Source organism: Rattus norvegicus, chromosome 19 (assembly GCF_021556685.1).
Source record: "Rattus norvegicus strain SHRSP/BbbUtx chromosome 19, alternate assembly SHRSP_T2T, whole genome shotgun sequence".
NCBI lineage: Eukaryota > Metazoa > Chordata > Mammalia > Rodentia > Muridae > Rattus > Rattus norvegicus.
Genome location: NC_141552.1, coordinates 38,474,468 through 38,496,642, shown reverse-complemented (window position 1 = coordinate 38,496,642; position 22,175 = coordinate 38,474,468). Strand labels below are relative to the sequence as shown.

The following is a 22,175-nucleotide window of genomic DNA, read 5'->3' as shown; positions in this document are numbered from 1 at the left end:
TTTTAAACCACCACATTAGCCAATGATATATTCTAACCCCCAACAAAGCTGGTATTTTCCCCTGATTACAGACTCTGCTGTGGCAAACCCGGGCTCTGACTACAGAGGAAGCACAAACGTGCACTCTTAAATGAGACGGGTTTTTTCTTCATTAAAATTAAAATAATGCTTTGCATTCTATAGTGCCTTTTCAACGGAGGGCATGCCCAGTGCCTTATGTTCGGTTCTACCTGGAAAATTGGTCTCTGAAAACCTATACACCCTTGCGGTGACACTCTCCGGCCTCACCATCGGGTGTCACCAGCATTTTTTTTCATCTGTTTTCTTTTCTTCCTTCTTTCCTTCCTTTCTGCCTGTTTCGACCATTCAGCTCCGTCTTGTATACTTTTGTATAAGTAGTAATAAAACTTTAAATGGAAAAAATTAAGCGGGGTAGACGGGAGACTTGAACAATAATAAGGCGCTAAGTGTGTCAGGGAGTTCCGAGAGGAATGGGAGGAAGGCTCCGAGCTCGGGTGGGTCATCTTGAAATTCGGAGTCCGGGATGCCGGTCTGGGTGTTAATCACTGCCCGGGGTCACCTCCCTCAGTGAGTGACTGGGAGCGAGTAAAGTCTTATGTAACTGGGGACTGTAGTGGACCTGCACTATAAAAGTGTGTTTAAGTAATTCAGATGCTTTGGTGGAGACTTTCTTGGAACTTCTTGGGGGCGGCTCTGGCTCAGGGGACAACAGCCTACACCCTCTCCCTTCTCCCACAGGTTCACCGCATAGGTTCTTTTTTTTTTTTTTTTTTTTTTCTACTTTTCCCTCTTCTGGCCCTGACATTTGGAAGTCCCCAACAGACTAGGTAGCAATGGGTCAAAAGGCCCATTTTTTTTTTTTTTTTTTGGCGGCCCAAAATTAGTCAGCCCCAAGAGATAAACCCATGCTGATCATGGGGGCAAAATAAATTTCTAAAACGAGGGTACCTTTTGTTCTGTTTTTGTCTTTAAACAAAATAAAATAAACAACAACAAAAACAAGGCTGCACAAGACAATTCGACTCCGGCGGCCTGGAAGCAAAAAAGAGGTGGACTCGCGTTTTTTCGGCCTCTTAGTCACTTCTTGTCCGCGCTCCCTGAAGGCCAAATGCCCTCAACCTCAGCCAAGCCACGGCACAAAAATCTCCCCTGATAATTCCCTGCCGCCAATGCTCCCTACAAATCGGAGGCTTGGGAGTGTCGCCCGGTTCCCCGGGCCGCAAGGCTGTGGGCGGGACTGATGTCCGGGTGGCCGCCGAGGACTCCGGCTTCTGAACCTCTTAGGAAAAACACCGGAGCCCCCGGCGCCCGCCGCGCTAGTCCAGAGTGCCTCAACCGCCACCCGGCTCCCGTAAGCTGGACTCCGGCGGAGAAACTGAGGCAAAGCAGCCCTGGACAGCACCTCGCGCCCTGGAAGGAACCCTCGAGGCGAGCAACATGGGGTCCTGTGGGTAGTTCTTAAATCGGGAGCCGGGACACGTCTGCTCACCGCGAGGTCCCACGGACAGTTCGCGACGCCGACCCCTGCGAGGGCTTAGCCGGTGTAAATGGCCCTGTCTGAGTGCTTGCGGAGTCTTTGACACTAGTTCCCTTCGCTGCCCCCGAGGTAGGTGTCCGCAAGACTCACTCCAGTCCCCCGCGGCCATGGTGCCACAGGCGCGCTACTCTAGCTCGCCTCGACGCCCACTCCCGCCTTTTCGCATCTGTGCGCAAAGTCCGCCTTGGCCCGGGCGACCTTGCTGTCCCACCAAGCAGATCGGCGATGCAACTAGGACAGTGCCAGGTGTAAGGGACGATGGTCAGCGAGGTCCTCCTAGGCCCTCGGGAGACCTCGTTACCATTCCCACCCACGCTGTGCACTGTTCGGTCTTGAGACAGTAGCAGCTGCGGGTCCGGGGGAATGCCACACACTGCGGTGCCAAGGGAACACCCGGGGGGCCGGGGGCTACTACCGAAGGCAACCCTGGATGGGAGGCTGTCACCTATGGAGAACACACAACTGGGGCTGCACCGAGGGACGTGATGGTGACCAACAGACTGGAAAGGGGACTTAAGATCGACAAAGGGCAGTGGTGGCTGGACCTGGGGGCTTTCAGGGAGTCTCCACTGCACTCCATCTTAGCCACTCCCACACCGGCTGCTAAATCCTGCGGCTGAAGGAGCACTCCCGGCTGGACTCACGTAAAGCATTTGGAAGCGCGCAGCCCCCAAAGGCCACGGTAGACTGCCGGCTGGTGGCAATTTAGCATAGAGTGGGTGTTGAGGGGCATTAAATGGCCTCTTTGTGAATTGAGGCAAACACACACACACACACACACACACACACACACACACACACGTCCCCTGACCTCCAGCACCCACCACCCGGATTAGGTTTGAGGAGTGTTGAAGGATCCAATCGTGCAGCCAAGGCAGTCCTAGGAAGAGGTGTGCGGCCTTTAAAAACCTGGAACATCCGAAGTAAAGAGGGGAGTTCATCCCGCTTTAACCTTTCGTCCCTGCCAGGCTTTTGCATGTTTGGTCGAAGTCTAGTGGGGGTGGAAAGTCCTAACACAAAGGGAGCAGGAAGGGGGAGTAGTACATACATACATACATACATACATACATACATACATACACACACACACACACACACACACACACACACACACGATAAAACTGCAATAGAAATACTGCACAGGCAGGAGTGCCACTGGGCAGTAGCCATTCTAGGGCGTCTCACCTGAGCCCTCAGGGATGGCTGTTTGAGGGAGCGTTCTAAAAGTGTTCTAAAAGAAAGGAAGAGGTGCGAATTAGGGTCGCCCCTCCTGACCCCTTGCCCCCCAAAAACCTGAATACGGTTTTGGAGCCAGGTGCCCTGGGCGGTCTGGCAGGTGTGTGGTTCACGTGAAACACACTCACGTGCAGGCTTGGGAGACGCGTGCCAAGTACGCTTGGAGCCACAAGCGTGGACACTAGAGGCTCTTACAAGTACACAGACCACTGGGTCAGGAACTTCCGTGGACGCTCACTGTAGTACACGTGCTAGGACTTCCTCACCTCTGCCTGCGCAGGGGAGGGATTGAGAGTGTAGGGACTCCGAGGCCGGACGTCGGGCTTCTTTATGTGGATGTGTGCCCCCTGCAGCCTCTGTGGAGTGGTAGGCCTAGACATGCGCAGACGCTAGAGACTGGTTGGAGCCAAACAGCTGGATCCTGTTTAGGTGTGTGCCTGTCCAAAAAGCCCTACTGAGGTGTCTTGGGAGCCTGCATTCTGCATTGCATACTGTTCCCTGCCTGTGCGTCCTACTCTCTAGCAGCGGCCACGTGTGCCCGGGTTGCTGGTGAGACCCAGAAGAGCTGGGATCTGGGCTCTGAGTCGGCCAAAGGGGCAGGGCCCGCACCCTGCAGGCTTCGGAGCGTTGTCGTCGGAGCAGTGTTGGTTTTGGCCAAGGCAACTCCAATGGGGGAAGCCCCGGGAGCCGGCGGGGGTGGAACAAAGGAGGGGAAAGCTAAAGAAGGCGGCTGAAAGGAGGACGGAAGCACCCTGGAACGCTGAGGGCCCCTGGGGGTAGGGGTGCAGATGCATAGAGATGGTGGGGCCTGACCAGGCACAGTGGTGGGACCCAGAAGGCACTGTGCCTCTACAGCCACGTGTGCACGCCTGGCACAGACTTCTTACTGCTAGAGAGGGCCTGAGTCTACCAACTGGATCCCCACAAGGCCACAGGCAAACCACATGGCCACCCCAGTCATACACACGCATTTCAGACCCTCAATTCGCGCCCTCCAATGGCCCCACAGCAGCCTGTCCCTTTTTGTGTTGCTTTGGTTGTTTTTATCAGTGGGGGGTGACTGGTTGGGTTTCTTGGTTTGGATTTGGGTTTTGGTTTTTCTGAGACAAGATTCTCACTCTGGTCCAGCCTAGTATGCAACTATGTATACCACACTGGCCTCACACTGTGGCAATCTTCCTCTGCCCCAGCATCTACCGCCTGAGTGTTGGGATTGCAGGCGCACACCACCCTGCGTGGAACTTCATCGATTCCAGTGCCTATCAGAACACCATTTGGAGCCAGAGAGCATCTGGATTAGAGGGCACAGTTCAACTTGGCACAGTTCAACTCTCCCCAGCTACGGACAGTTTGATGACCCTTGAGCAAGAGCTGCAGGTTGTTTCATAACCAGGTTCCCTTTTCCTGCCTGGAATTCCTAGGAGCAGAGGGTTCCGGGGGCTGGGGTGGGGTAGAAGTGGGGCTGAAAGGGTAACCAGGGTAGTCTCTCTACCACTACTATGTCTAGCCCCATAGGGCAGCTTGGTTCATAGCCTCTTTCCTTTGCAGTAAAAGAGGCTATGCATAGCTGCCTCATGTTAGAAAGGTGGCAGATCACAGGTGCCTGCCTACCCATGCCCTGTGTAGCTGCTCTGGAGATGGGTCCCTAGCTGTTATTTTGATTGTGAGGAATCTATGGCTGTGACAAGCTGTGACGCTTGGTGTGATCGCATGAGGCTGGCTGTGTGACTGTGCCGCTGTGTGTATGTGTGTGTGTGTGTGTGTGTGTGTGTGTGTGTGTGTGTGTGTGTGTGACAGGTTGTGTGTGAGACTGTGCGTGGACGACAGATTGTGCCGGTGTGCGGCAGTGCCTGTGACAGGCTGTCACCACGCGACAGACTGCGGGTGGCGGGTGTTGCGGGCATTGACTGTGAGTGGAGATGAGCAGTGTGTGAGGCTGGTACTGGAGGACCCTACAAACCCACCTCAGTGAGGATATACTTGACAGAGGGGGTTGTAAGCTCTCATGGTGAATGGCGGTGACTTCCCATTCTCCCCTCAAATCTTGGCTTTTTGTTATATTCCAGGGGGTCCACCAGTTTGCAGCTCTCAGAGGTGACAGAACAGATCATGTGACAAAGCCTCCCCACTGTGTCAGCTCAATGGCCCAGTCCTTGCTGGTATTTAGGTGACCTCCACCCCCAGGAAAGTGACTAAAGACCTCCCCGGAATGGAGGACCTGAGGCCTGGCTGACGTAATGCCCTATAACCATTTCTCTCTTCTGACCTCCTAGCAGAAGACGTGGAGACCTGGAGAAGAAAGACTGAGAAAAGAGGAAGGAGCAAAATAAGAAGAGCTGCGGTGCAGCTCAGTGGAGGGGCACTGCCTGACCTGATCAAGGCCCTGGATTAAATCCTCCAGCATTTAAAAAAAAAAAAAAAAAAAAAGCAAGCCAGGGAAGGTTAGAGGAAATCATGACAGCAAGGTTGACACAGGTTATTTCAGGGGACTTGGGGACTTGGAAGGGTGTTAGGGCCTCAAGGTGGGATCAGTACATACCATGTTATAGTCACAGTCAGGTTGGGATTGATGCCAGCCACCTCCTAGAAACGCGGTCAAATAACAGGTCCCATGCTCTGAGCTGACCTGGAGGGTTCAACCCTTTAGGACATAACAGGCCCCATTCTCAGAACTGACCTGGAGGGTTCAACCCCTTAGGACACACCAGGAACCCCAAACACAGCTGAAAAACAGCCAGGTCAAAGTCACTATCCAGGAATTCTAGTCAGTGTGGATCTCAGCTTCTCCAGTTACTCTGCTTCCCTCTATGGGTAGGGAAACTGAGGCTGGGGAGACTTATCTAAGTATGCCTAGACCCCCAAAGCAGGAAAATTACTCTAAGCATCTGAACTTCATGGCAGCAACTGCAAAGGGACAAAGACTCATGGTTGGAAAAATTCTGGGGACTCGGGCTAAGGGGCAGTACCCTGTGTCACACACAAGGAACACATATTTCAGGCCTCAGTATGTGTTGCATGGTATGGCTAGCTTACTGCAGTCTATGGTGTGCATGCTCTAGGAAGATATGTGTACCCTGAGTGTCCATCTGCTCAGGGCCAGCCCCTGCTACAGAAGAGGAGAGGCACGAAAGCACACCCCCCTCATCCGAAAGTGTGTCTTTGATACTTGCAGCCTCGGCAGCGGCAGCGGCAGCGAAAAACAAGTTTCCACAGGGCCGCCTTGGGCTGAGGCCAGGCCGTCCTCAAATAACATTTGAAGTTACTTAGCAAACTTTGTTTAGTGCAGAGAGACTCGGGCTGCGGGCTTGGGGGAGGGGGTAGTAAACCGGTTCCTCCAACGTCCCTTGTCCCTCTGGGGGGCACAAGTCCCCAATACCAGGCTTGGTCAGCCCCATCCTGGCTCTGGAGAGGGAGAGCAGGATCCCAGTAGCTCCAGGAGGAACTTGACGGGAAGGGTGTGGGCACACCACGATGACTCCCTTTTACCTGCCTGGCATGCAGATGACAGCCACTCTGGTCTTCTGGATGTCCAGAGGCTAGCACAAAGCCTAGGGGGAATTCAGAAAGGAAAGAATCCCTATCTGTGCCGAAGTCTAGCTCTACCCACCTTGAGGCTAAATGACGAGGCAGGTCAGCCAACTGGCTTTGAGAACATGCCCATTCCAGACATGCAGGTAAGTAACTAGCAAGCCCCTAATGCCCACATGCCCACACCCCCAAAAACCCCATTCTTGGTCCCAGCCCTAGGCAGCAGAGAAGGCTGAGAGAGAGCCAACAATGGCGGGGTTGGAAGTGAGGTTGGCGCCTACGGGAAGGGGAAGGGAGGTGATGCCAGGAATGGTGAGCCATTGCAGGCAGAGAAGGATGAAGAGAAAGAAAGAACACTAGGGAAAGATGGAAGCCAGGCGGACATCTTCGCCAAGCTCCAGGCTGCAAAGGGGCAGCAGGCAAAGCAGCTCCAAGTCCTTCCAAGGAATGGGCATGGGGGGGATCAGGCCCCAGGCTGCACGGGACAGGCAGAGGACTGGAGGTGCCCAACATGCCCCCCCACCCCGCCTGCACAAGCTCCGAAATGGAGACTGGCACTAGCAGCCGCTCGGCTCTGCCCAGGCACAGGGTGGGGGTGGGGGCAGGCAGGGGGCCAAACCAAATGCCACCAGGCTGGGTGTGATGGTTGCCAACCCTTAGCATTGATCCTGTCCTAGGCCCCTGCCTAGAGCCCTTGATTTGGGAATCTGAGGAATATAGGGGTCTAGTGGCTCAGTGAGAGAGGCCCAGAATGCAAAACCAGGTCCCCCGAAAAGTATGGCAGGACCCCAAGACTCTGCAAAGATGGTGTAGCCTGGTGCTGCCAGGGTGACAGGCTGAGGTAAAAATAAACCAGGCCCACCCCCAGGAGCTAAATCCAGGGCTCCAGGTGGAAGTGCTACTCTGGGCTACCAGTTGCCCCCACCCTACCCCCTGGCTCAGAGTGCCATGGATGAGAATTTCAGTGCCTGCCCAAGCCCAAATTCTGTACAGGAGAAGATGCAGCCATTCTGTCCCCAGGTCTTAGGTAGACACCATATGCTGTATCACACAGATGAGAAAGAATGGCTGTAGATGGAGAGGCCATCAGTCTTGGGTTCTGGCAGATAGTTGAGTGCTGGGGCCCCACACCCTTAACCTCCAGGCTTCTAGACCGAGAAAGAGTGACAGGGGGTAACGGAAATGGGTACCCAGACCCCCTCTGCTACCCCTGCACTGCCTACACTCTGAGGGCCCTGCCGAGCTCATTCCCACAGCACCTAGCACAGTCCCAAGGACAGGACACACCCTTGTTTATCGGGCTCACTGTCTGCCTTCCCACTGGGGCTGGCACCTTTGCTGGTTTTGCACCATGCCGAGCCCCCAGGGCCTAGAACAGGGCCTGGCACCCAGGAGGTGCCTGGTAAATATTTGTCAAAGGAATGCACAGGCCCCCTGGCTGTACCCCTAGCACACAGGCTCTGGCTGGGCAACCCAGCAAGGTGTGGGAGAGGTGTGCTATGCTGAAGGCAGATCTGACTAGTGGGGGTGTAAGTGTGGAAGACCACTCTTATTATAAGCATTAAAAAGAACACCCCAAAGGTCAGAGTAATAAGGAGGGCACAATCAGGGCTGAGGCTGAGGCACACTTCACATCAGGAATCAGGCAAAGGCCAAGGGAAGGGCTGCCTCATCTGCAGAACTCAACACAGTGGTGATCAGGAACCCCGCAGAGACCACATGGCCTCCTACCCTTGATCCCTGCACGGCATAAGGCTTCTCTCGATCTTGTGTTGGCGTATATAAGATCGAGTGCATACGTTCATATTCCTGTGCAATTTTAGAGCACTTTCTGCAAACCAGTTCACATCCTAATACAGCTCTGCTCTCTCTTTTCGTCCTCAGTCTTATCTAGTTGTTGTTGTTGTTGCTATTATTATTATCATTATGGGTTTTTTTGAAACGAGATCTCACTATGCAACTATGACTGGGCTGGAACTCCCTATGGAGACCAGTCTGGCCTCAAAATCATAGAGAGACCTTCCTACCTTTGCCTCTGAAGCGCTGGAATTAAAGGTGAGCCCCCCAACCCCCACACACATATGGAGAGAGACAGACAGACAGACAGACAGACACAGAGAGACAGAGACAGACAGAGAGACAGAGGGGCGGGGCCGGGGGCAGGGTAGGCTATTTAAACCAAGCTGGTCGGAAACTCAATCCTCCTGCCTCAGCCTCCTGGAGTACTAGAATTGAAGGGGTTCATCGCCTAGGGCTGGAGAGTTGGCTTAATGATTACTCTTGTAGAAGACCCAGGTTCGATACCGATACCCAGCACTCACATGGTGGCTCGCAAGTATTCCTAATTCCAGCGCCAGGGGACGTAGAACCTTCTGACTTCTGACCTCTTTAGGTGCCAGGTACACATGTGGTACACAAGTATACATGCAGGCAAAACACGCAAACGCATAAAATAAAAATATTTCTACAAGTTAAAAGTTCACCCCTATTAGCTCAGCGGTAGAGCGCTTGCCTAGCAAGTGCAAGGCCCTGGGTTAGGTCCTCAGCTCGGGGGTGGGGGGGTGGGGGGGTGGTTCACTCCCATGCTTGCCACAACCCCGCTTTCTAAATAAAACCCAAAAAGGCTGAGTGATTTGTCTAGGGTCACAGAGCAAGAGCCTAACCTCAGACCCAGGGTTCCAACCTGAAAAGCCTTACTCTCCTCAGAGTAAACCTCGCCTCACACAAGAAAACGAGGGCATGCGCTCAGAGGTATCTAGCCTAGGAGCCAACACGGTAAGCCCTCTGTGTACACATTCACTGTTGGCTGTAATTTTTAGGATAAATATTCATTTTCATATTCCTCTAAAAAAAAAAAAAACTTCCTCCCACCACTGTTCTGCTACCTATGGCTTTCTTTTCTTCTTTTGGAGTCAGAAGCTAGAGGGTTGGAGTAAGGGCAGCATCATATGAGGCCTGAGTTCGGGCCCAACACTGCAGTGGAAGAAAGGCCAAAGAATTAGACCCCACAAAGAAGGCATCTCAGAATTTAGCTTCATCCCATTTTCTGTTCTCTATGCCTGCGAGGCAATGAGAGTCGATGCCTCAGCTCTCGGGTTCAGAAAACCAGCAAAATCCTGGGCACACACGGACATATCCCGCAAGACAAGCTATCGAGCCAAAGCTCCAAATTCTAACAGGATAGGTCAGGGCTGACTCAGTCATGTGACTCAGTCATCCAGCAATGTGGCCCCAGTGAGGGTATTCTCATTTGGGGGCCTATTTCTAACCTGGCCCTGCTGGGGCCAAGTGCAAACTAATAATATACCAGTGTCACTCTGCCTGGGTTCACATGTGTGTGGCTGCACAGGGGACAATGTCCAGATCTGTGTGTGACCTTGTGCTGGCCAACCTTTTTGTCTTACTTGCGCGTGATATGCATCGGTGTACCATGGGTGTGGAGTGTTAGCGATACCTACGTGTTTATTACTGGATGAGTTTGCAATGTAGTATTTCAGACCTTATTGGGGCTGGAATTGTTCTTTGTGACAGGGTGACCTGGGCAGTATCCCTGGCTTCCACCCACTCATTGCCTGTGACGCCCCTTTATGTGAGCCAACCGAATGTCTCCAGACATTTCATGTTGGGTAAAATCACTCTGAAGTAGCGGGCTGAGGAATACATCCATGCCCATGTGTGTAAGAGTGTTATTGCAAGTGTGTGTGCAGGCATGTTCCTGAGTCTGGGGGGTGTGTGTGTGTATGATGGTGATGATCATGTGTGCTATGTCACTATGTGCATGTGTTTGTGGGTTCCATGGGTTCCTGTGTGTTGGCTGGTTGTGGTCTGGACTGTGCTTCACAGCGTGTGGTTGTGTGACTGTGAGTCCCCGCGCATCTCCACCCACACGTGGCTCCTTGCCTGTCATGCGCACTGATATGCTAGGGTGCGGCTGGGTATCTGTAGGTGTCTGGGGGGGGGGGGAGTCTCTTTGTATGTACACGTCTGTGTGTGTACGTGTGCACACATGTTTATGCCTGATGGGTTGCCAATGTGACTCTCTGTGCCCGCCCGTGCCAGTGAGTGTATGACTTTTTATGAGACAGACCCAGAATAAACTCCCCCACCAGACAACTGCATTGAAGCTGGTATTTTCCTGGACCCACCTGGATGGTTTATGCCCTTTCTCCCCTGAGCTTCAGACCTAAAGTCACCTCCTGTGACACCGGAGTGGCATCGAATGCACCTCAGAAACATCCCTTCCTCCAGCTTATCTTACAGACAGGTGGGGACACATAGACCCCACTCTGGTCAAACCTGTGCTAGGAATGCTGGCACTGCTTTGGTGAGAGAACTGGGTCCCATCAGCAGAGGTGGGCACTGACCCCTGCCCACTGCTGCCTGCCACCCTCAGCTCCCTTCGGGGTGGGGTTTGGTGGGTAGAAAGCTCCCCAGTGCAACCCAGCTTCTGATTGGCTGCACAGAGCCGCAGTGCCCGATACCCACCTCCCCTCTCTGGCTGGCGCAGCCACATCGGTAGTGGTGGCAAATGCGACTCTGAGTTCTGGGCACAGCTGCGCCTCACAGAGGCCTGCCAGCCCCACCAGAAGCCAGACACCCCAGCTCTGTGCCCCCGACCCCTCCCTGCCCGCCTGCTCAACCTGGCAGCATAGCCACCCAGCCCACTGTCCCCTCGGGCTGCCAGACCCAATCCCCCTCATCCCTTCACCCTCTGGGCCTGGGCCCCCCTTGGCCAAGCCTACTCTGGGGCCCAGGCCCCTGCTAGAGGCTGCTCCCGCCCTCAGAGGGGCTCCTGAGGAGGGGGAGGTGTTGAGGAAGGGGTTGGGGGTGGGGAGCTAGCCCTTCTTCCTTTAGTGAGTGAGCCCAGAGCTGGAGCCAAAAATCGAGGAGGAGAGATATTCAGAGAGAGCCAAGATGCGTTTGGCAGGAGAGAGAGGGAGAGAGGGAGCGGGAGGGGGAGGAATGGAGGAGGGAGAGAGGAAAGAGCTGGAGAAAGGGGGAAGGAAAGGGGACCTCAGTTTCCAAATCTGAACCCTCAGAGCCTTCCAGGCATACCTGGTGGCTCTGGGGTATGGACCCCAAGACAAGTGTGGCAGTAGGGTGATGAGGGCCATAGGACAGTGGCCCCAGGCCCACAGACAGCCGCACACCCAGCTGCTCAGGCCAGGGCAGCCGCAGGCAGAAGCCAAAATCAATGTGCACTGAACAGACAGAGGGAGGTCTATGGGCGGCCTCAACACACCCGCACCTTGCCTGCACAATGAGCTTCTGTCCACGACAGGCAGAGGACAGCAGGGCCCACAGCAGGGCCACCACAGTCACAGAACCTCATGGGAAGGGACAAGAGGCCAGCCTGCTTCCAGCTGCTAAGCTGGGGACATCATGGGCGTCATGCATGATGCCTGGAAGCCAAGGAGTGACTGAGAGGAGGACCATGTGGTAAGACACAGCAGTCACAGGGACAAGCCCGGGGTATGCAACAACATGGGGCGGGGTGGGGGGGCTGGCACACACAGACACATGCTGGCATGTATGTGAGTGCAGGCTGACACATGTGTGAGCTGCCGACACACACTTAGCAACGACTGCTTTCCTTCCAGAGAAACACAGGCCAACCCATTGTTGCAGGAGGGACTGCTTGTCACTGTGACACATTCACTCCACTCTGAAACACAGCCACAATGGTGGTAACTGTGACAGCTACAGTGTTATCCAAGGCCTGGACAAGGACGTGCCACCAAGGCATGAACAGGCATGGTGATGCACACCTCAACCACGCTGTCACCAAATACAGAAGAGAGAAAATGTGAGATGGTCCTTAAAGTCAAATGCAGGTAGCACCTATCAACAGACTCAGAAAACAACGGAAAAAGAACGCCCACACGGTCATAGGGGGTCCCGATGACATGGCGGCTGGAAGGCCACCCGGCACGCTGATCACAATATGGGAGTCTTGAGAGCTCTGGCAGCCATCCCTTCATCCTCCTGACCCCACACCCAGGACTTTGGAGGCAGGAGAATAGACACCCCTCTTGTCTGTTGATCAGGCTCACCAGAGACTGACGCTGTATGCCAGTACCAAGTTGCAGGGAGTAGACAGGGCTCTTCTCTGCCTGTCTTGATCAACTGGAGAAAAGGTAGTGCAAGACCGCCAACTCCAGCCCCATTCCTGGGGACAGAGACTCTTTGCAGTTTAAAACATTTGGATCCAGGGGTTGGGGATTTAGCTCAGTGGTAGAGTGCTTGCCTAGCAAGCACAAGGCCCTGGGTTCGGTCCCCAGGTCCGAAAAAAAAGAAAAGAAAAAACAAAAACAAAAACAAAAACATTTGGATCCAGAATCACTTCAGGATCTTGCCCACAGCCATCACTGTCAAGTACACACGAAGAGTTCTGTCCTATGGCGGATCCCCATCACAAGCGGTGTAGACTTGTAAGTGGCTTGGAGCAGGGAGGACATCTCTAAGTCACTAACGCAATGAACTAAGTCTCCAGGCTTTGTCCGGTCTTCATCCAGATCCACGTGTGCTCTCTTTACCAACAGACAGCTGGTTCCCATTAGACAGGGAAGACCCTCTCCTCATTTCACCTTGCCCTACTGTGATGTCTGACACCCTCAGCTTAGCCCACAGGACCCCAATAAGAGGAAAAGCGCTGAGCCCTGCCCTTCCTTCCAAGTCCATGCTTCCTCTTCCAGGAAGAACATGGAGATTGCCACAGTGGCAAAGGACTCCACTCTTTTCTCACTTTCATGATCAACCTTCTCTATGCAGGCAGGGTCCGGATGATGACAGGGACACTTCTCAAGCACACATCACACGCCCAGCATGACAGTGAGTTGCATTACAGACTAAAAGATATACATGAACTTCACAGACCAGGAAAACCCTGTCCTTAAAGTCCCAAGACCAGGAGATGCAGAGAGGAAACTTAAGCCCCCTGCTGACTAGTCCTTGACCTCTGCCCCCACACCCTCCATCTGGCAGCCCCAGAAACTGCATAAGACACTCATGTCTAGGCCAAGAACCCAAGCTCCTTTTGGGGATGTATTATTAACTCAACCGAGCCATGGCTCTGAATTCAGCCAGGCCCACCACTGGAGCATTTCGCAGGACCCCAGTGTGGTTGGTACCCAAAGTGACCCAACCTGTGTTGTCTCATTTTTATGTTAGGGATAGGAGGTGTGTGACCACGGAGAGAAAAGCTGGCAGCTCCAGGCACGGTGGCTCACACCTGTGATCCAAGCTCTTAAGAGTGGAGACAAGGGGGTCAAGAGTTTAAGGCTATCTTCAATGCAGAGCTAGCCTGGGCTTCGTGTCCCAATCGAACAAACACAAAAGCAAAACTAGCAAGATAGAGCATGGTTCACCCCTGTAGCCCAGGATGACCACTGTAAACTTAAGGCCAGCCTGGGCTACACAGCAAGACATCCATTATCAACCAATGTAAAAATGAGCTGTGAGTACCAGTTGGTTCACGAACAAAGAGCAATCTACAGTTTACAGGGACAGAAGAATGGTCACAGTGAGCCAGAAAAAGCCAGACGCGGAAGAGAGGAAGGGCAGGCCCAGCTCACCTTCAAGAGGGTACACGGCTGTGCAAGATCATAGGTTCTACGACTACCATGGGGAAGCTTGGCAGAGGTGCCCGTCCAGGGGTGATCCCGTGTACGCCCATGTGTGTCATTGTGTGTGTTTGCAACTGTCTACATAGTAGCATATATGTTCTCTCGGCCAGGAGTGGGAAGGCATGGGTGTGTATCTAAGAATTAGAGAAAGTCTCGTTCACAACTTGAAAGCCAATGATGTCATGTCTCCATGTAAAGACGTATGCCCACTGCCCTCCGTCCTCAGCCTTGTGAGTACATCCACACCTGCTGTGGGCCCAGTTTGTGCCACGGGTACCGTGACTCTGTGGCATATCCACGCACGGCTTGCCTTGAGATTGATACGTGCAAGTGCTGGTGTTTAGGAACACAGGCACACGGTTTTGCCTTGGTGGCTATTTCACAGGGAGGTTTTCATGTCTGAACTTACATGAATGAATACATGTATCTCATCCCCAGGGGCACACGTGTGTTGAAGTGTATGACAAGAGTTATGTGACTAGATGTCAAGGTGAATACAATGTTTATGATCTCCCCTGGCAGCGATAATACGTGTGTGTGTGTGTGTGTGTGTGTGTGTGTGTGTGTCCCCGTTGTTGAGGGGCCCACCAAGTCCATCCGATTCCTGATGTCTACCTGAGACCCAGGCGTGTGGCTGTGAAGAGCTTCAGCAGCTCCAGCAATGACCCCACCCACCGCTGGATCAGTTTCTCTTTTCTAGGAGATCCTCCCCACTACCCTTCCTCTTGCCCGCCCCACCAAGCCCTGCTGCTCCAAGCTTGCTTCTGTTCAATCATTTATTGACTTTAAAATTGAAGCCAATTCTGGTTTGAAAAAAAAGAAAGAAAAGAGAGAGGGGGTAAGGGGGTATAGAGAGAGTCCAAGAGTGAAAGGGGGGAGGCCAGAGCCAACCAGAGACAGGGACAGCTAGAAATACAGAAGGACAGAGATGACAAGGAACAGACAAAGAGCGGAGATAGAGGAAAAGAAAGAAAGAAAGAAAGAAAGAAAGAAAGAAAGAAAAAAAAAAGGCCAGCCAGCGAAAGAGGTTGTTGGAAAAGCAAAGATGGGAGGCAAACTATGGCAGTAGAAAGGTTTGCGAAAAAGAGACATGGCGGAGAGGCAGGGACAGCCAGACCCTGATGACCGAAGGCTGCCAAGGACCCTAAGCAAAGGGGTTTCCCTGCCCACCATGCAGGGCTGGCAGACTGGTGAGATTGTGCCCACTCCCCTCCCAGGCAGCCTGGCATGTGCAAGATGTAACACGCACAGATTGGAGCCCGTATTCCCTTCTGGAGTGCCACAGAGCCAAGCCGAGGCCATCACCCCAAATCTGGGGGCCATCCCAGTCCCTCCGTAGCCTTGGCACCAGTGTATCAGCTGGTATTTTCTCTCCAACGGTGGGTGCTTCACCTGACCCATGGGTGAGGAGGGGGCAAGCCCAGATGTCTGGCGACGTTGGAGTGGAGGTAGGCTAGCAGCTTGGTAGATGAGGTAGCTGCTGGAACATGGGGTCTTTGTCCCACTACACAGCCATAGAGATGAGCAGATCACCAATCACCCTGAAGGTAGCCACAGCTCAGACCTAGATAGCTGACCAGGTCCTCCTGCGGGGAACCCAACATAGGGTAGCTGACAACTTGAAGGAACAGACCCATACTGCTATGGTGGTCAGATTGGCAGGGCAGGCGAGCATGGGCTCCTCCAGTGACACACACTTGCGTGTGATTTATACTGGAAGACACATCATCTCGCCCGGTCATCTGTGTTTGTGCCACGAAGTCTGGCCACTGCCAGCCTACAGGAGTCACATACAGATTCTAGACACACAGACACACAGACAACTAGTACCTGGGACTACAAGAGCGCTGAGTCGTTGGAACTGCAATCCACCTGCATATACCTTCTTGCCCTTCAAAACATCCTGGCATGCTCCTCGTATACTTGGTCATTTATATACACCATGGGTGTGTGTTCCCACTCTAAGGTGGTGGCACTTTCAGCACTCGTCTGAAAGGGCCCTGGCTTTAGCAAAGGGGGCCATTAGGGACTCAGGGTTGGCCTAGAGAGTTCCCACAGACAGGCCTGGCCAGCATGCAAGACTTAGACAACCTCTACAAATCCCCTCTGCCTGCTGAAATCTGTCACCTGCCCTGGTCTGGTTCTGCAGATAGAGCTGTGAGGGCCCCTCTAGATCTGGGCTGGTCTGGCTGGTGCCCTCTCAGAGCCTGGAGTCGCAGCTAGAAAGAGAGGGGTGGCAAATCAGGCATGCTCCAGGCCTCAGCCTCCGCTATACACTGCGCAGGGAACTTCGCTGGAGGCGGGACGCGTTCTCGCGCTCGCGCTCCCGAAGCACGCCAAGGTCGGCGCTGCTGTGCCCGAGGCTGACCCGACGGCTGATCCCAACAGGTTCGACCTGCGGTGGCCACCGCTGCTCCCCCCTTCCCGCCTGCGGGTGGCGGACCGGGATTCCTCCGGACACTTCCAGGTCCACGCCGCGGCGGTCCTGGTCTTTGAGACCGGAAAGTTTGCACGGATGAAAGTTTGGGGCCGGGGAGCCGCGTCTGCAAACGTCCAGGATCCGCAGAGAGGCGCGGCCCGGGCTGGCAGCACGCCCGTCCCTCCCTCCCCTCCCCTGCCCCTCCGAAATTTGGGAGCCCCGCCATTTTCTCAGCCCCGCTCCCATGCGAGGCCTGAACAAAGACTTTGGGGAGACGCCCGGGCCGCCCGGGGCACCCCAGCCGCACGCAGAGCAGCTGCCCACACGCCCGCCACTGCCACCCCGGGGCGGCAGCGCCGCGCCGCGCGCAGGGAACGCCGCCCGCCCGTGCTCCCCGGCGCCCCGGGGCCACTCTGCCTCCTGCCGCCGTGTCACCCTGCCCGCCCGCGCTTGCCACCACGCCGCGTCGCCGCGCAGCAGCAGGGGTCCGCTGTCCGCCGCGCCCCGCCGCGCGCGCTCGCCCCTCGCCCCCTCTCCACGCACTCCCGCCGCGCGCCCCGGGGCAGCGCCCCCGCGCCCCGCCCGCTGCCCGCGCGCCTGCGGGACCCCAGCCCGGCCCTCCCGGGGCGCGGGGGCGGCGGCCGGTACCTGGGTGAGGCAGTACGGGGAGTACATCGCTGGGCGCCCGGGCGCGAGCGCAGAGGCCGGCCGCGGCGAGGGCAGGCCCGGCAGGCGGCGTCGCGCTGGCTGGCACTCGGGCTCCGGCTCCGCTGCTCCGGCCTCCGCCGCGCGGCGCCCGCCCGGCCCGCGGCCCCGCTCGGCCCGCCGCCGCTCCGCGCTCACAGGCTCGGCCCCGCGGGCTCCGGGCCGCCGCCGCGCTCGCCGCTGCCTCTCGCGTCCGCCGCCGCCGCCGCCGCCGCCGCCGCCGCGCGTCTACTCCATGCCGCCGCCGCTCGGCCGCTCGCCCTCGCCCGCCACCGCCGCCGCCGCCGCCGCCGCCGCCGCCGCGCTGTGAAAGTGAAAGTTTAGACAAAGTTTGGAAGCGGCGCACTCCGGGGAGAGGGAGCGGGCGGGCGGCGCGGGCGGGAGGAGGGGCGCGGGGAGGGGCGGGCGGGGCGGGTGAGCGCGGCCGGCGCGCACACACATGCACACACGCACACACGCACACACACATACACGCGGGGACGCACACCGACGCGGCCGCCCCGACACGTGCTGGCCGGCGTTCGGGCGCCGACACACGCTGACACGCAGCAGGGCTTGGACGGGCACAAATGTCACGAAGGAACGCAGGGACTAGTCCTCATGAAGTCACAGCAGACGGCGGTGCACACCGGGCACAGACACGAGCAAGAGCCACACACCACCTACTGTCACATGTCCCAATGCAGACCGACGCTGAGAGCCGCACTAACATACATGCGCGTGCCACACACGTCCCTGCAGAATACTGACACACACAGGATCACATAGCCATACCTTGTCACCCCGGACACACAAGGACACACCAACACACAGCCAAGCCAAAATATCTTGGAAGACAGCTGTGGCAACCCAGACACAGGGTGACACTGACACATGGGAGCCCCCATACAAAGGACACAAAGTATCACTGTACAGGGGCACACACTGCACGTATCACACATTGTGTTGCACAAATATACCCCAGGCCTAGGGTACGCTGATCTACAATCCTGATAGCAAAACAGTTGGCAGGTTCTGTGTAGACTCTCCCAAGTCAGTCAGTCTGTCTGTCTGTCTGTCTGTCTCTCTCTCTCTCTCTCTCTCTCTCTCTCTCTCTCTCTCTCTCACACACACACACACACACACACACACACACACACACACCACCCTTAGCCTTCATATGTCTCTCGTACCTTTGCACATATCCTGGGACTTAGGAACATTATCTGTATTGTGGTGAAGCTCCAGCCTCTGTTGCAGGCCCAGGACCCCCCACTTCCACTGGAGCTGGGAATAAGGTGGGGTGGGGCGGGGTGGTTTGGCAAATGTCTGCAATCCCTCCACTCAGAAGCTCCAAGAGGAAGGTTAAGACTGAGCTGTAAACCAGCCTGAGCTACAGAGTTTGAGGCTGGCTTGGCCTGTATACTGAAACCCTGTTTCAAAAAAAACAAGCAAGGAACAGAGGGAGAAAGGGAAAGCCTTCACAGAGAGGGAGGGAGGGAAGGAAGAAGTGGGGAAGACGGTGCTGGGCACTCTGAAGGAGGGCACAGAGAACTCTTGGGTGACCCTAGGTTGGGTGGGAAGGCTGTGCCTCAGTTCCCAGGCAGCTCCTAGCAAGGCACAGCTCCTTCCCATTGCCAGGTGCAGCCAGCACCTTGTCAGCCTCCTGAGCCAAGGAGCTGTGGCAATTCTCAGTAATGCATTGTCTAATGGGGGGTGGTATAGGTGCCCAGGTGTGCGTGGGTGAGTGTGTAGGGGCTGACAAGGCACAAGGATGTGCGTGCATAAATGTCCCTGAATGCTATGCCCCTTGTCCTAAAACCTCTGAGATAGGGCGGCAGGCGATGTGCCTGGGGTGTCTGGTGTGGGTCTGAGCAGGGCCAATTTTTTTTTTTATACTCAGTATATTCTGAGTAGTGGCGTGGGTGTGGCTGTACCCATGGATGTGTCTGTGAGTCAGCAAAGGTGTCTTCCACCTCTCTAGGCGAAACACAGGGGACGTGGTGGGACAGGGAACACTGATCATTGATGGAGATATGAGTGTGACTGACAGGAGGTGAGGCCACAGGACACCGGGGTGTGTCCGCACTGACCCAACATATCAGTGCAGCCACACTGGAGATCTGTAGCATGTTTTCCGTGTGTGTGTGTGTGTGTGTGTGTGTGTGTGTGTGTGTGTCCCAGCAGGTAAGTGTCCAGAGGTCACAGAAGGACTGCCTGTGAGAAGGCTTCACATGCATTTGTTTTCCTGTGGGACCCATCCAATAGAGAAGATCTGTGTGTACCAGAGCAGGCCAAGGATGGATGTCTGTGTCCAGGATATGGGTCTCTGTGTGTCAGCCCATGCCAGTAAGTGTACATAAGAGCATCTCAGTGGGGGATTGGGGATTTAGCTCAGTGGTAGAGCACTTGCCTAGCAAGCGCAAGGCCCTGGGTTCGGTCCCCAGCTCCGGAAAAAAAGAAAAAAAAAAAAGAGCATCTCAGTGGATAAATAGCTGTGTGTATCAGACAATGCTAACATGCCCAACTGGATGTGAGCATATGTGTTTGTGCACCAGGCATTGGATGCCTTTCTTGGATGCCAGGTATGTGCCTGTATGTTAGCCCATGTAACATATTTTATATGTTCAAACTCAAGGTCATCCTGTCTACACAGTCCATAGCTGTGTACGGTCAGAATGTATCAGGTATGTTTCCATGTGTCAGACCATGTCAGTGTGTATGTGTGCATAGCTGGTGTGCATGTGACATGCTGTGCTTCTGTGTCTATGTATGTGAAAACAGTGTAGGAGTTGGGGGTGTGGTTCCGTTGGTAGAGTGCCTTTCTACCATCCATGAAGCCCTGGCTTCAATCTCCAGTCATGGTGGCACAACCTTACCATCTCAACACTCTGAAGACAAAAAGGCAGGAGGATCAGAAGTTCAGGGTCATTCTTGTATACACAGCAAGCTGGAGGCCAGTGTGGGCTACTTGAGACCCTATCTCAAAACACAAAACTCCGTGTGTGTGTGTGTGTGTGTGTGTGTGTGTGTGTGTGTGGTGTGTGTGTGGTGTGTGTGTTGTGTCTGTCTGTCTGTCTGTCTGCACTAAGGACTGCCTGTCAGTGGTGGACATGCTTGCCTGAAGACCTCAGCCTGAATTCATCTGTGTTACTAAATAGATATGTGTGCTTGTGTATCAGAGAGCAGGGTCTCTGTGCCTGAAGCCATCCAGGGGGGATATGGTATGCCTGTCATTCTGCTTGGGACCATGGTCCCTGGGATCCCATGTGGTGGGTGATCCAGGCCTCTCCCTGCACCCACAGTATCTGCCTGTGAGGCAAGGATGAAGGAGCTGGCAGAGGGAGGGAATTGATATGTCCTTAAAAATTCAAGGGCTTCTCGTAAACAGAAACTTTTAACACCCGGTTAAAGTTTCAGGGCTGCCACAGAGGAGGGGGAGGGGCTCCAAGACAAGAAGGGGGCTGGAAGTGTGTGCTATATGGAGTTAGGGGTACAGTGAGAACTGGGGGCTGGGAGCGATTTGGGGACTAAAGAGGCCAGGGGAGCAGGATGGCCCCAGGAAGGGGAACCTAGGAGACCAGGAGACAGATGGATCCAGGAGGGGCCAGGACTGAGAAGACCCAGGATCTGGATGGCTGGGAGAAGAGACGGAAGATGGAAGGCTTGGAGGGGGGGCGTTTAACTCCTTCACACACACAGCAGACAACAATCCTGCGCGTACACACATACACAATATCTTGACTCAGACACACAATAACATAAAACCCCACACACACACACATATATATATATACACACACTCACTAAACATTAACCCACAAATACACATGCACAGCATCAACCTTTCACACACATACACACCAAACATCTACCCTTTACACACATACACACACCTCCAGACAACATCAAACCTTTATACACACATACTGCACAACACCAACCCTTCACACACATACCAGTTAACATCAACCTCTTACACACTCCAGACATCACCCCTACACACACACACACACTACACAATATCAACCCTGTAAACACATGCATGGACCCTTCATACAAACACACCATCCACCCTGCACATACACTAGACAATACCAACCCTGTAAACACACACACAATATGACAAAACCCTCACAGTCACATACCACAGTATCAACCCTTTACACACACTAGACAACATCAACCCTTTGGATACACACACACACACCATCAACCCCTCCATACATGTACACCACACATTACAGCAACATACACATACTACATAACAGCAACCTTTCACACACACACACACACACACACTGCACAATATCAACCTTATAAACACATACATGAACCCTTTACACAAACACACATACACATCAACTCCTCAGATGCACATAACACACCATCAACCCTGCACATACACTAGAAAATAACCCTACACACACACCACCACCACCAACCCCTCCATACATATACACCACACTTTATCCCTCATTCACACATCCTTTCATTTGCACATACACACTCTACTCTTCACTTACACGTAACGCCCATGTTGTGCTCACACACCAATACTATATTCATACACCGCCATTCTACAGTAACACCCATCCCTCCAGTCTCTCTCTCGCATATACACACAGTCCATTCCATGCCACACAAAACCTTACACACACACACACACACACACACATCCATTTTTCATCTAGGCACATGACATCCACTGCACACACGAGCTTTCTCCCCCATCTTTGCACACACAGTCTAGCCCGTCATCCACTCACACACAACATCCATATTCCAGTCCATACACTGAAACTCACACCGTAGCATCTTCCAGTGCACACACACATACTTTCCCTTAGAGTTACACACTCACTATGTCCATCTACACCCACAGAAGCCAAGCTCTTGCCCTTGTATTCACACAAATTTGCACTCAGCTTACCCCTCACTCAGACCATTTTTGATCCCGAGGGCACCCCCACAATACACAGATACAGAGTCACCATAGTCTGAGCCTTCACAGCTGGCAGCTGGAGGGGGTGTTTCTCACAGAGAAACAGAGTAGTAGCCCAGCCTTTCTGTCTCCCAGAGCCCAGATCTGAGGGCACACCTGGCCCTGAAGAAATTGAGAAAG

The 22,175-nt window shown here is 54.3% G+C and overlaps 1 protein-coding gene and 1 long non-coding RNA gene across 6 annotated transcripts in view; one reads left to right on the top strand and one right to left on the bottom strand.

The window, feature by feature from the left end:
• Positions 1-17,385, bottom strand: part of Nfix (nuclear factor I X) — a 96,981-nt gene extending 79,596 nt beyond the window's left edge. For 2 of the 5 annotated variants that reach the window (XM_087595229.1, XM_087595233.1), the window contains exons 1-2: positions 17,287-17,385; positions 17,015-17,146 (exon numbers count right to left, since the gene is read on the bottom strand). In XM_087595229.1, the coding sequence (XP_087451355.1) occupies positions 17,015-17,041 (27 nt within the window). In that variant the 5' untranslated portion in view covers positions 17,042-17,146; positions 17,287-17,385. Of the gene's footprint in view, positions 1-17,014; positions 17,261-17,286 lie in introns of those variants that run through there. The other 3 variants (XM_087595222.1, XM_087595225.1, NM_030866.1) reach the window with 2 other exon arrangements.
• Positions 1,217-5,200, top strand: LOC134483325 (uncharacterized). Its single transcript, XR_015644012.1, has 3 exons — positions 1,217-1,627; positions 3,985-4,171; positions 4,861-5,200. It is a non-coding gene; the product is annotated as an uncharacterized LOC134483325 (long non-coding RNA).
• Positions 17,386-22,175: the final 4,790 nt, after the last annotated feature.